General features: G+C 41.3%; 1 protein-coding gene across 1 annotated transcript in view; it reads right to left on the bottom strand.

Moving 5' to 3' along the window:
• The window catches only part of Odad2 (outer dynein arm docking complex subunit 2), a 154,835-nt gene that overhangs the window by 117,764 nt on the left and 21,338 nt on the right, over nt 1-15,733 (bottom strand). The window contains exon 8 of the mRNA XM_051205607.1: nt 52-239. Within this exon, the coding sequence (XP_051061564.1) occupies nt 52-239 (188 nt within the window). The remainder of the gene's footprint in view (nt 1-51; nt 240-15,733) is intronic.

The following is a 15,733-nucleotide window of genomic DNA, read 5'->3' as shown; positions in this document are numbered from 1 at the left end:
GTACATAGTGATTGAAGATGCATCAGAAAACCCATGTAAATAACTACATACTCTTTGTAATCGACAGTTGCTCTCCAGTTTAAGCTGGGCTCCAATCTCTTGGTCATGTGACTTTTCCCAAAGTTAATCTGGTTCTTCTCCACTTTACTCTTCTCTGAAGCAGCCTCAGGCGGTTGCACTTCTTCTATCTTGAGTTTCTCATAAGATCCTTTTTGTTGTTCTTCACTGAATCTAATCTCCTTTGAAACAGAAAGAGTGATGGTTACATTGGCATCACCTCTGAACTACTTAGTGCCCTATGAAGATAGGGGCTGCATAAGGCCAGGAAAACTTCACCTGCTGCATCTATCTGCTGTTGCTTAGCAACTCCATTTGAATAAGGGCAACTTTAAGACCAAGGCTTTTGTTAGAGTCACATAGGGAGTACTATGATGTTTTTTTTTTTTTTTTTTTAACTCAGCTCTAGGGCAGGATGCATTGACCTACATACTACTCACCACCTCTTGAAAAAAGCCCAAACTCTATCCCTGTCTGCGATATAAAACATAAAAATTACACAAGAATAAAAGAATCACCTTGAACATAACCAGAAAAAGAAAACACATTCTAGGCTTGTAGAGATAGCTCAGTGATTAAGAATGTTTCTGTTATCTTTTATTGATAAATGGAATTGAAGATCCAGACATAGACTCACACAACTATGGAGACCTGATTTTTTTTTTTTTAATAAAGAAGCCTGAAATTCACACTGGAAAAAAAAAAGAGAGAGAACACCTTCAACAAAGTGTTAAAACTGGATGGCTACATGTAGTAGAATGAAAATAAATACCATTTTTATCACTCTGCACAAAACTCAACTTCAAATAGAAAAAGACCTCAACATAAAACCAGGTAAACTGAACGTGACAGAAGAGAAAGTGGGTAATAGGCTTGAATTCATTGGTACAGGAACAGAGCACCATTAGCACAGAACAATTAATAAATGGGGCCTCGTGAAACTGAAAAGCTTCAGCACAGCAAAAGTCACCATTGTTTAGACAAAGCAGCTGCTACAAAATGGAAAAAGATTTTTACCAGTCCCACATCTGCTAGCGGGCTAATATCAAAATTATATAAAGAATTTAAAAAGCTAGATATCAAGACAACAAATTACCCAATTTTTAAAAGTTGGAGTGTAGATCTAACCAGAGTATTCTAAAAAGAAGAAATTCAGATGTTGAGAAACTCTTAATGAAATGTCCAACATCTTTAGTCACCAGGCAAATGCAAATCAACAGATTTCATCTGTCACAACTAAGATCAATTAAAAAAAATTGACAGCTTATACTGATGAAGTATGGAATAAGGGAAATACTGATCCACTGCTGTGGGACTGCCAACTTGTACAGAAATCAGCATGGCAGTTCCTCAGGAAGATGGGAGTCATTCTACTGTAAGATTCCTTAATACCACTCTTGAGCATATACCCAAAAGACCTTTCATCTTACCACAGAGAAATTCACTCAACCATGTTCATTGCTGCTCTATTCATGATAGCCAGAAATTGGAAAAAAACAGAGATGTCCTTCCACAGATAAATGGATAAAGAAAATGTGGCACATTTACACAATGGAGAATTACTCAGCTCTTTAAAAAAAAAAAAAAAAAAAATGACATTGTCGGCCAGCTATTGGCCAGAGGTGAGTCTGGGCCCAATCGGGGCTGCCTCTCCCCTACAACCTCTCCCCTCCTCCCCCGAACTCCCTGGATTGGCCCCTGATCCAGCTGCTCCTGTGTCCAGTCCCCATCGAGAGCACCCTTGGAGCTCTGATACACCCCCACCCATCCCCACCGCGAGTCTGCCCCCCTACCCTGTGCCCTACCCTGCCCATGGCCCTGCTGCTCTGGTTAAGCACTGGGACAGAGGGTGGAGCCAACAGTCCACCCTACTTCGGAGACTTCTTGGAGCAACTCTGAACAAAGGAGACCACCCATAATTTCCACCTGTTTGGTCTCTGACCCCGCCTCCAGTCCTCTGCTGGAGTCCCACGCCCCTCCCAGAGATCCACCTATCTCTACGGGACCACTGTGAGTTCCTGCTGGCATCTTCTATTGGATCCTCATCATTGACCCCATCCCTGGGTCTTTGTCTGCAGAGAGATCTCCTAGACAGCTTGGACCACACAGAGCTACAGATATTGAATCTCTGACCCACATAAGCCCACCGGGGAAGTACCATAGAGAGAGGGGGAGACCCCACCAACAGCTACTGGAAGAAGCTATGGGAAGAAGGCAATACAAGAAAACACCAAACAACAGAAAGACAAGCATGACACCACCAGAATCTAGGGAATCTACACCAACTAGAATGGAACACAACAACAAAGAAAGAGGAAGCAGAAGGGAACGACTTAAAATTACCATCATAAAAATGATAGAGGCCCTCAAAGAAAATGTGAGAAAATCCCTTAAAGAAATGTAGGAAAAAACAAACAAAAAAGTGGAAGAAATGAACAAATTCCTTAAGGAAAGTACAGAAAGCCAAGAAAAAAACAATTGAGCAGGTGAAGGAAACGGTTCAAGACTTGAAAACTGAAATAGAAAATAAAGGTAACACAAACCGAAGGAATGCTGGAAATAGAAAAAACTGGGCAAAAAATCGGGAACTACAGACACAAGCATAACCAACAGAATTCAAGAGATGGAAGAGAGAATCTCAGGCACAGAAGATAAACTAGAAGAAATAGATTCATCAACCAATGAAAATCATAAATCCAACAAATCCTTAACACAAAACATCCAGGAAATGTGGGACACCATGAAAAGGCCAAACCTAAGAATAATAGGCATAGACGAAGGTGAGGAAGCCCAGCTCAAAGGTGCTGAAAACATATTCAACAAAATCATCGAGGAAAACTTTCCCAATCTGAAGAAGGACATGCCCAAGAAGCATACCGAACACCAAATAGGCTGGACCAAAGAAAAAAGACCCCTCGACATATAATAATCAAAACACCTAGCATACAGAATAAAGAAAGAATATTAAGAGCAGTGAAGGAAAAAGGACAGGTAACATATAAAGGCAGACCTATCAAAATTACACCTGACTTCTCCATGGAAACCCTCAAGGCCAGAAGGTCCTGGATAGATGTTCTAAAAGTATTAAGAGAACACGGATGCCAGCCTAGGCTACTATATCCAGAAAAACTCTCAATCTCTACAGATGGAGAAAACAAGATATTTAATGACAAAACCAGATTTTCCCAATACGTATCTACAAATCCGGCCCTGCAAATATTATTGGAAGGAAAACTCCAACCCAAGGAAGGTAACTACGCCCACAAAAATGTAGGCAACAGATAATCCAAATACACCAGAAATCAAGGGTAAAGCATAACTAATATATTCACAATACCACTGCCAACAACAAACCTAGATCAAACAAGCATCAACAAGCAATGGTCCTTACTCACCCTCAACATTAATGGTCTTAACTCACCTATAAAAAGACACAGGCTAACAAAATGGATACAAAGACAGAATCCATCCTTCTGCTGCATACAAGAAACATACCTAAGCTTCAAAGATAGACATTACCTGAGGGTAAAGGGTTGGGAAAAGATTTTCCAATCAAATGGAAATGAGAAGCAAGCAGGCATAGCTATCCTAATATCTAACAAGTTGGACTTCAAACCAAAATTAATCAAAAGAGATGAAGATGGTCATTTCATATTCATCACAGGAGAAACCCATCAACACAAAGTCTCAGTTCTGATCATCTATGCCCCCAATACAAAGTCACCCACATTCGTAAAAGAAACACTACTAAAACTCAAAGCTCATATAAAACCTCACACACTTATAGTGGGAGACTTCAATACACCACTCTCAACACTAGACAGGACCACAAATCAGAAACTCAACAAAGAAACAAAAGAACTAACAGAAGTTATGTCTCAACTGGGGTTAACAGACATCTATAGAACATTCCATCCAAAGACAAAAGAATATACCTTCTTCTCTGCTCCACATGGAACCTTCTCTAAAATTGACCACATACTAGGTGGCATAACAAACCTCAACAGATACAAGAGAATAGGAATAGTCCCCTGTATCTTATCAGACCACCATGCTTTAAAATTGGAATTCAACAACAACACAAATAGCAGAAAACCTGCAAACTCATGGAAACTGAACAATGTGCAATTGCACCACACCTGGGTCAAAGAAAGAAAGAAAGAAATTAAGGACTTTCTAATATTCAACGAGAATGAGGACACAACATACCCGAACTTATGGGACACCTTGAAAGCAGTGCTATGAGGGAAGTTCATTGCACTAAGTGCCCATATGAAGAAAACAGAGGATAGTCACATAAGAAAATTAACAGCGCAACTGAAAGCCTTGGAACAGAGAGAAGCGAATTCACCCCATAGGAGTAGACATGAGGAAATAATCAACTTGAGGGCTGAAATCAGCAAAATAGAAACCAGGAAAACAATACAAAAAATCAATGCAACGAAGAGTTGGTTTTTTGAGAAAATCAACAAGATAGACAAACTTTTATCCAAATTAAAGAAAAAGCAGAGAGAGAACATGCAAATTAACAAAATCAGAAACGAAAAGGGGAACATAACAATGGACACAGAGGAAATCCAGACAATTTTCAGGTCATACTTTGAAAATCTGTATTCCACAAAAATTGAAAATTCAAAGGAAATGGACAAATTTCTGGATAACTATCACTTACCAAAATTAAATCAAGAACAGACAAACAACTTAAATAGACCTATAACCCACAATGAAATAGAAGCAGTCATTGAAAGCCTTCCAACCAAAAAAACAGTCCAGGGCCAGATGGATTCAATGCAGAATTCTACCAGACATTCAAGGAAGAACTAATACCACTACTCCTCAAACTGTTCCACAAGATAGAAACAGGAGGTTCATTGCCAAACTCTTTTTATGAGGCCACAATAACCTTGGTACCCAAGCCTCACAAAGACACAACTAAGAAAGAAAACTACAGACCAATATCCCTGATGAACATCAATGCAAAAATACTCAATAAAATACTGGCAAACCAAATTTAAGAATACATCAGAGAAATCATCTACCATGACCAAGTAGGCTTCATCCCTGGAATGCAGGGATTGTTTAACATATGAAAATCTATCAACATGATCCACCATATAAATAAACAGAAAAAGAAAAACCATATGATTATCTCCCTAGATGCAGAAAAAGCCTTCGACAAAATTCAACACCCTTTCATGATAAAGGTCTTGGAGAGGTCAGGGACAACAGGAACATACCTAAACATAATAAGAGCAATATACAGCAAGCCAACTGCCAACATCAAACTGAATGGAGAGAAACTTAAGCCAATTCCTCTAAAATCAGGAACAAGACAAGGCTGCCCTCTCTCTCCATATCTCTTCAATATCGTACTAGAAGTTCTAGCTAATGCTATAAGACAACAAAAGGAGATCAAGGGGATCCAAATTGGAAAGGAAGAAGTCAAACTGTCTCTATTTGCAGATGATATGATAGTTTACATAAGCGACCCAATAAACTCTACCGGGGAACTCCTACAGCTGATAAACACCTTCAGCAAACTAGCAGGATACAAGATAAATTCAAAAAATCAGTAGCCCTACTTTTTTCAGATGACAAAGAGACAGAGAAAGAAATCAGAGAAACATCACCCTTTACAATAGCCACAAGCAACATAAAGTATCTTGGTGTAACACTTACCAAACAAGTAAAAGACCTATATAATAAGAACTTTGTGGTTCTAAAGAAAGAAATTAAAGAAGATACCAGAAAATGGAAAGATCTCCCATGCTCTTGGATAGGTAGGATAAACATAGTAAAAATGGCAATCTTGCCAAAAGCAATCTACAGATTCAATGCAATCCCCATTAAAATCCCACCACAATTCTTCACCGACCTTGAAAGGATAATAATCAACTTTATATGGAAAAATAAAAGACCCAGGATAGCCAAAACAACCCCATACAATAAAAGAACTTCAGGAGGCATCACCATTCCTGACTTTAAGCTCTACTACAGAGCTATAGTTCTGAAAACAGCCTGGTATTGGCATAAAAATAGACAGGGAGACCAATGGAATCGAATTGAAAATCCTGATATTAACTCACACACCTATGAACACCTGATTTTCGACAAAATAGATAAAATTATACAATGGGGCAAGGACAGCATCTTCAACAAATGGTGCTGGCACAATTGGATGAGGGTGTGTAGAAGACTGCAGATAGACCCATGTCTGTTGCCATGCACAAAACTCAAGTCCAAATGGATCAAAGACCTCAACATCAATCCAGCCACATTGAACTTCTTAGAAGAGAAAGTAGGAGGTACCCTTGAACAAATTGGTATAGGAGACCACTTCCTGAACATAACTCCAGGGGCACAGGCACTAAGAGAAACAATTAATAAATGGGACCTCTTCAAACTTAGAAGCTTCTGTAAGGCAAAGGACACAGTGGATAAGACCAAACGGCAGCCCATAGATAGGGAAAAGATTTTCACTAATCCTATATCCGACAAAGGACTGATCTCCAAAATATACAAAGAACTCAAGAAACTAGTCAACAAAACACCAAATAACCCTATTAAAAAATGGGGTACAGAACTGAAGAAAGAATTCTCAATAGAGGAAATCAAAAAGGCTGAAAGACACTTAAGAAAATGCTCCACATCCTTAGCTATCAGGGAAATGCAAATCAAAACAACTTTGAGATACCATCTTACTCCTGACAGAATAGCTAACATTAGAAACACCAATGATGACTCATGTTGGAGAGGATGTGGAGAAAGGGGAACACTCCTCCACTGCTGGTGGGAGTGCAAACTCATACAGCCATTTTGGAGATCAGTATGGCGGTTCCTCAGGAAAATGGGAATTAGTTTACCACAGGACCCGGCAATCCCCCCTCTTAGGCATATACCCAAAGGATTCACATCCATGCAACAAAGACATCTGTTCAACTATGTTCATAGCAGCACTATTTGTAATAGCAAGAACCTGGAAGCAACCTAGATGCCCCTCAATTGAAGAATGGTTAATGAAGATGTGGCACATCTACACAATGGAATACTACTCTGCAGAAAAAAATAATGGTATCTTGAAATTCGCTGGCAAGTGGATGGCACTTGAAGAAACCATCCTGAATGAGGTAACCCAGTCATAAAAAGAGGAACCCAGTATGTACTCACTCATATATGTATTTTAGACCTAGATCAAAGGATCACCAGCCTATAATTCACACCATCAGAGGAACTAGGATACAAGGTGTATTCTAAGAGATTCATATAAAGTCCCTCACAGAACTGGGATAAGTCCCCCAGAGCTCAGGTGAAATGGGGGGGGGGCAGCGAATGGAGAGAGAAGTAGGAGAAAATGAAGGAGAGGAAAGGAAAACATGTGCAACCAGGCAGATTGAGCCTGGTTAGGAATAGAAGACAGGAAAGAAAGAGAGATAGAGACAGAGAGAGAGAACATAAAAGAGGGAGCCAATATTGGTTTGAAGATAAAACTGAACACAAAGAAAGGTCTAGAGAACTACAAGACTGCTGCCAAATAACAATTTGAGCTTCAGTGGAAAGGCTACTATAAATGCCCTTCCCGGAGAGTGAGATCAACAACTAACTTATCCATGGAGCCCTCAACTAATGCCTGTTGGAAACAGGAGCAAACGCCCATACATAAACACTGAGTCGAAGTAGAACCCAGATGCAGATGGATAGGACAAGACCAGGCGGCAGAAACACATAGAGACAGCATACCTGAACAAGGAGGAGCTCTAACGGTTCACCGGACTGATAGCTAGGAAGCCAGCATGGGACTGACTCAGGCCCCTCTGAATATGGGTCTCAGCCAGAAGGACTGAGCAGTCTAAGGGACCTCAGACAGTGGAGCCAGAATGTATCCCTGGTGCACAAAAGGACTTTGCAAACACATCCCCCATGGAGGGATAACTGCCTTAATCTAGAGACAGGAGAGAAGCCCTAGTCCCTACTTCACATGACCTGTCAGATCTACATGACCCCAACTGGATGGCATTCCCCTACATATGGAATTGGGGTGGGGGGATGGGAGGGGGGGGTGGTTAGGGTGCATGTGAGAGGGCAGAGAGGGTAAAAGGGAGGGAAGGAGGGAGGAAGAGAGGGAGGGAGTGAGAGGGAACTGGGATCAACATGTAAAATAATAAATTAAATTTTAAAAAAATGCTTTGACTCCAAAATTTAAGTTCAAGGACAAGTTACTGGGGAAAAGGATTTCTATTTTTGTTTCCACAGAAAATGAAAAGATGTGGATTCCTTCCAGACTAATGTGGTTTGATCAAGCTAGACCACCTGAAACAGAGTACCAGGTGATCCTACATTCAAAAGGGCTGGACAGGGCAGCCTTGCAGACTACAGCAAGGATTTCTGAATCTTCTTCGAATCCCCCATGACGGTGCCCCTTACCAGCACGAAGTAGTTTGGAAGGAATGATGCCCAAATTCCCAAATATTGTCTATAAATGTTTGTTTTCATTTATATGGACTTTGTTATATAAAATAAAAAAAAATGTTAACATAAAAAAATGGCATCATGAAATGCAGGCAAATTAATGAAACTACAAAAAATTACCCTGAGTGAGGTAACCAAAATGATAAATATAATACGCATTTATGTAGGGCCCTGCATGGACCCCTGAGACATCTTGAGCTAGCCTGAAGCTGTTGGCCAGAACTCTTTGCCCCAAGGCTTTTGTTGGTACTCTTCCCATGACAGCACACCTCGTGACACACACCTCCTCGTGACACACACCCCATGACAACCATACCTCCTGACAACACAGGGAGGAGCTAAGCCAAAAAATTCCTGTAGTTTTCCACTGTGCTATAAGTCGGTATTTAAGCCCGTTCTTGCCCTTCAATAAACGGCATTCCGCATTTGGCGTTCCGACTTTGCCATTGAACGAATGACCCGCTGTCTTGTCTTTATTTCAATCTCTAGGCCTTTGCCTGATTTGTGGAAGAGATGGTAGCACAGGCACTACAAGTGGAGGTTCCACCGAGATCGGGAAAGAAAGGATCACCTAAGAGATCGCCCTCGAAGGCCGGCCGGCAAAAGTAAGTGAATGAGGGTATATTGACGGATGGGTGCCAGTAACTGTAAGGAAAAGCTCAGCAGGCAATTAGTGGCCCTATTGAAAAGGCAGGGCACCAGGATTAAAACAAGACAGCTAAAGAATTCATTGCCATAGAGTAAAAGAAATGATATAGATGAATAGGACTTTTGAGGAAGTACAAGATTTAGAACAAAGATTTAATAACCAAGGTAGAAGCATTAAAAAAGGAAAGACAGGTGTTTCCAGTGATTGAGACAGTGGATCCTCAGATAACAGGGTTAGCGAGCACAGCCCATTAAATTTTAAGGATATAAAACAGCTTAAAGAGGCTGTCACTGCTTATGGGCCTTATGCTCCTTTTACTCAGACAATTTTTCAGTCTTTCACAGCGTTAAATTGCACCCCTAGTGACTGTATGCAGCTCTGTAGAGCCGGGCTGAGTGGGGGTGACTATTTGCTCTGGAGAGGCGAATTTCAAGAATTTTGCAAGAAAACCGTGCAAAGTAATGCTGCTGCCGGATTTCCTGCTAGGAATTCAGATATGCTCATGAATGCTACAAGTGGAGGTCAATATGCTACCCTTGCAGCTCAAATTCTTTTTGACCTAAAGGTCTATGCACAAAATGCTGCTGCTGCTACTAGAGCTTGGAAAGCCCTACCTAATAAGGCTGCAGGAGATCAACTATCTAAGGTATTGCAGGGACCATCTGAGCCCTATTCATAATTTGCAGACTGCCTCCTACAGCTGGCAGGTCGCATTTTTGGTGATGCTGAAAACGCCATGCCCATAGTTAAATAATTGGGTATCCAAAAATGCAAATAAGTATTGTAAAGAGGCTTTACGTCCCCATAAGGCCAAAAGTCTTAATGACTATATACACATATGTTGGGACATAGATGGTCATCACATTATGGGCCAGGTTATAGCTTCAGTCATGAAAAGAGGGGAGAACAATGGAGGAGCCAGACCAAAGAGTTGCTTTGGATGTGGACAGCCAGGACATTTCAAAAGGAACTGCCCGCAGGGTGTGGCAAGGCAATTGAGCCCTAGGCCAGGGCTTTGCCCACGTTGCAGTAAGGGTCATCATTGGAGCAAGGAATGTAGGTCAAAGACAGATGCCCTTGGTAATCCTCTACCGGCTCAGGGAAACTGGAAGCGGGGCCAGCCTCGAGCCCCTCAAGCCCAGGTGTACGGGGCAATGGATACACCTATAACCCGCCCAGTACAGATGATCCCTCAGAGAAACCCCTTTATGTCCAGGACCTTATCAGAGGTACCCCAGGAAGCGCGGGATTGGACCTCTGTTCCACCACCCTAGCAATATTAATACCACAAATGGGCATTCAAGCCTTAAGCACAGGAGTCTTTGGGCCTCTTCCCCTGGGAGCAATAGGGCTATTGTTAGGATCAGTAGTGCCTTGTTGAAAGGAATTAGAGTTATTCCAGGAGTAGTAGATTCAGACTTTCAAGGAGAAATAAAAATCATGGTTAGGGCAGAAATGGGGGTATTAATGATACCACAGGGTGCTCAGATAGCGCAATTGGTTCTTCTCCCTATGTTCAAAACCAACAATCCCTTTTTAAAGGACATCAGGGGATCTGCTAGTTTTGGGTCCACAGGCTCCATGGGTGCCTTTTGGGTATCAACTCTTGAACAGCGCCCCATGCTCACCCTTACCATACAAGGTAGATGATTTTCTGGACTTGGGGACACAGGGGCGGACTCCTCAGTAATAGCAAAAAAACATTGGCCACAAGCATGGCTTCTTCAGCTGGCCTCCACTCATGTACAAGGAGTGGGAACTGCTGTGGCTCCAGAATGTAGTACTCACTTTCTTAAATGGTCAGATGATGAAGGACATACAGGAATTTTTCAGCCTTTTGTGTTAAGTCATATACCTGTTACTCTTTGGGGGAGAGATAGGCTTCAGGCCATGGGAGCAGTCCTTACTACTGAGCCTGTTAAAAATATGCTGGCTGACCAAGGTTATATACAAGGAAAGGACTGGGTAAATTCCTACAAGGTGACCCTCAGTCTGTTGCATCCAAAAATTTAATTATCAAAAGAGCCTGAGATCGCTCTGGGCTGGGAAATTTTCCCTAGGGGCTATTGCTATGCAGCCTGTTCCCATTCCTATTATCTGGAAAACTGATAACCCAGTATGGGTGGAGCAATGGCCCTTATTTATTGAGAAATTACAGGCTGCACATCAACTTGTAAAGGAACAATTAGAGGCAGGACATATTGTTCCTTCCACTTCCCTATGGAATACCCCAACCTTTGTTATAAAGAAAAAAATCTGGAAAATGGAGACTCCTACAAGATCTCTGAGCAGTTAATGATTGTATGCAAATTATGGAAGCAACACAACCTGGCTTGCCTTCCTCTGTAGGTATTCCTCAAGGCTATCAATTATTAGTTATAGACCTAAAAGATTGCTTCTTTACCATTCCTTTGCATCCTCAGGATAGTGAGTGATTTGCATTTAGCATTCCTTCTATTAACTTTAAAGAGCCCTATAAGAGATATCAATGGGTGGTGTTGTCTCAAGGAATGGCCAATAGTCCCACTATTTGTCAAATTTATGTATCATTGGCCATTGCCCCCATTAGAAAAAATTTCAATCCCTATATATTATACATTATATGGGTGATATTCTTTTAGCCGGCCCAGATTCTAAGGAAGTGAATGAGGCTTTTGGGGAATTGTAACATAATCTTCAATTAGCGGGCTTAAGATTAGCCCCAGAAAAGGTACAAGAATTTCCCTATCAATACCTGGGTCATCAATTGTTATTTTCTGGTATCTGTCCTCAAAAGATTACTTTAAGGCTGGATAATCTGACCACCCTTACTGATTTTCAAAAATTATTGGGAGACATAAATTGGGTTCGATCTAGTTTGGCCCTAACCACTGGGCAGCTTAGACCATTATTTGATATTTTACAAGGAGATTCTGATCCCACTTCTCCGCGTACCTTAATGCCTGCTGCACGAGAATGTATACAGCTTGTGCAAAAATGCCTCCAATCTGCACACTTAAATTATATTGACTATTCTCTGAACTTGATGTTATTAGTCTTTGCTTCAGCGTATTCCCCTACTGCGGTATTTTGGCAAACTGGTCCTATATTATGGGTGCATGAACATGCATCCCCAAGAAAGACAGTTAGATCTTATCCTCAGGCAATGCTTTCTATTATTCAAAAGGCATACAAAATGAGTATTCAAGTTTTTGGCAAGATGCTGGATGTAATTGTTACTCCCTATACTCAACAACAGATACAATGGCTTCAACAGTTTGATGAGGAGTGGGCACATTTCTTGTGTTCCACACCCTGCCACTTTGATAGTCATTTTCCTTCCAGTAAGTTAGCTCATTTTTTTTTTTAAATCACCCTGTGTGTTTCCCCAAGGTTATTTCCCAAAATCCTCTGAAGGGGACCCGCAATGTATTTACAGATGACTCTTCAAATGGATGTGCAGTAGTTGTTTCTTTTCCCATTATCAAACGCTCTATACTTAAAGTGAAGTCTGCACAATTTGCGGAACTAGCTGCAGTACAATTAGCCCTTCAACATTTTTCTAATGAGCCATTTAACTTATACACAGACAGTAAATATGTGTATCATATATTGGCTCCCTTAGAAACTGCTGCTTATATAGCTCCAGTGTCTCGTGTACAAGAACATTTACTAGCCATACAAAGCCTACTATGGAGGCGATCTCATCCAATTTTTGTAGGACATCTCCGAGCACATTCTGATTTGCCTGGCCCTTTAAGTGAAGGAAATGCCATTGCTGATTTTAATACTAAAACGGATAGTGCCATCATGATGATGAGAGAGTCTGGGTATGAAGCAGCCTGCAAAGCTCATACAACCTTCCACCTTAATGCAGGGTCACTTAAATTCCATTTTTAAATTACTAGAGACCAAGCTATTGATATAGTTAAGAATTGTCCCCTATGTGCAGAGTTCTTACCTGTTCCACACCTTGGAGTTAACCCCCGTGGTGTCACACCTAATGATATCTGGCAGATGGATGTTACTCATGTTCCTTCCTTTGGTCGACTACAATTTGTTCATGTATCTGTGGATACCCATTCTCATCTCATATTTGCCTCTGCTCATACTGGAGAAGGCTTAAGGATGTTAAGAGCCATTGTTTACAAGCCTTTGCTTATATGGGAATGCCCAGACAATTAAAAACTGATAATGGCCCTGCTTATACTAGTCAGGGTTTTAATTCTTTTTGCAAATATTTTTTTTTTATCTCACATAAGACAGGTATCCCTTATAATCCTCAGGGTCAAGCCATGGTGGAACATGCACATTGCACAATTAAAACCTATCTTCATAAAACAAAAAAGGGGGAGTTTACAGGATCTCCTCATAATCACCTTTCTCTTGTCCTATACATTTTAAATTTTTTAACTATTGATGGTGCTGCTCAATCTGCGGCCGACAGGCATTGGCACCCTTGGTCATCTGACTATGGCTCAGTTATGTGGAAGAATGTCACTACTGGAAAATGGTGCAACTCTAACCCAGTTCTAGTATGGTCCCGAGGGTCAGTTTGTGTCTTTCCACAAGACGCAGATAACCCTGTTTGGGTGCCTGAGTGGCTGATTCACCATATGCGGAGGGATAGTGATTGTAACAGCCAGAAAGAAGGTCTGATGGGTCTTCAAGAATCTACCCATCCTGATGCATGTGTGTCTGAGTAGCCATGTGTGGCCTTTTTTTCCTGACCACTAATTATAGTTTGGATCAAGCTGCTATATAAATTTACACTTCGATCCAAAGGACAAGAATTTCACCTTCATCTCAGGCACTGTATTCTGGTTCCATTCTTTTTGTTGTAACAAATGCTACTAATTTTGTAGGAAGTTTCAATTGTTCTCAGCAGGTCTGCTGGCTGTAACAGCTGTGGTGGGCCATGTACCCAGGTGTGCAGCAGAGAAGAAAGGAGATTTTGGATCACGGCTGCCAGTGCTGCCTTCACCACTGAAGCAACAGTTTCTACCATAGCCCTCTCCCAATCTGAAAATACTGCAAGCACAGTGGATCAACTAGCAGGTGATTTGGCTTAAGCCTTAGCTACCCAAAGCACACTTAATTATCTAGTACAAATTGGCATTTTTAAACTAAATTTACAAACTAACCTCCTATAGGAACACTTGAATTTTTGTGAGAAGCTCATATGGCTTCTTGTTCTCTTTTACACAAATCTGTGTTAATGCATCATTTTTCTCCAGAAATCCTGGAGTGATGAGTTTTTAAGTTATACATACACATGCTTTAGCCATGCAGATCAAGCCATGCAGATCATTAACATCTATTAGACCTGAGTGCCACTTGCCAATGCAGAAGGCCTTTTACAAGGACTTCAACTTGTGGGCAGATCATTGAGGTTTGTAGCCCTTGCACTTGGTGCTACTTTGCCACAGCATTAAACAGGCCCAGGCCAACGTTCTAACAAGACAGATGTTGTCTTTGGCTCAAGAGAAAATGCCTCTGCCCACATGTGGCTGACAAACTATTCACCAGTGACGGGTAAGGCAGAGGGGGCAAATATCCAACCTAAGACAGGAAGGTTACGGGCCTGGGTGACCTCTCCAATGACGGGTATGGATGTCCTCTGCCACCTAAGGAAGGTGTTAGTTTATATTAAAAGAAAGGGGGACCTGCAGGGCCCTGCATGGACCCCTGAGGCGCCTTGAGCTAGCCTGAAGCTATTGGCCAGAACTCTTTGCCCCAAGGCTTTTGTTGGTACTCTTCCCATGACAGCACACCTCGTGACACACACCTCGTGACACACACCCCATGACAACCATATCTCCTGACAACACAGGGAGGAGCTAAGCCAAAAAATTCCTGTAATTTTCCACTGTGCTATAAGTCGGTATTTAAACCCGTTCTTACCCTTCAATAAACGGCATTCGGCATTTGGCGTTCCGACTTTGCCATTGAACGAATAACCCACTGTCTTGTCTTTATTTCAATCTCTAGGCCTTGGCCCGATTTGTGGAAGAGATGGTAGCACAGGCGCTACACATTTACTTATATCTGGATATTAGACATTAAAGAAGTGATTGCCACCATGGTGAAATGTTCCTCAACACAGTACTTGGAAAGAAGACATAGGACTGCTGGCTTCAGGGCCACTTAGTAGAACAAAACCAACCAAACCACAACAAAACAGAAGGCAGAAGTCTTCTCCTGCCTACAATCCCATAAGTAGACTCCAAAACCAAACATATTATAGATAAAGAGGGGCAGATAAAATGTCAAAAAAAAAAATTCATTAGAGCACAATTCCCAGTGTGTATTCACCAAGAGAACTTGACGATAGAGAAAGCAAGAACAGAACCTTGAGGACAGTTGGTAAGCCCCCAAGTAGAAATCTTTGATTAATGTTTATAGATTAATGTTTATTAATGAGGCTATAGAAGAGCTGCATACTAATGAACTTTATTCAGTTGAAATATGTAGGACACAGTACCCAACACCACAATACATACTCTTAATGTACAAGGGAAAAAAATCACCAAGTGACATCATATTACGCCCATAAAAATGAATATTAACACATGGCTCCTA

This window comes from Phodopus roborovskii, unplaced genomic scaffold (assembly GCF_943737965.1).
Source record: "Phodopus roborovskii unplaced genomic scaffold, PHOROB, whole genome shotgun sequence".
NCBI classification, from domain to species: domain Eukaryota; kingdom Metazoa; phylum Chordata; class Mammalia; order Rodentia; family Cricetidae; genus Phodopus; species Phodopus roborovskii.
The sequence above is the reverse complement of the archived record's forward strand: the minus strand, read 5'-3'. Positions and strand labels throughout refer to the sequence as shown.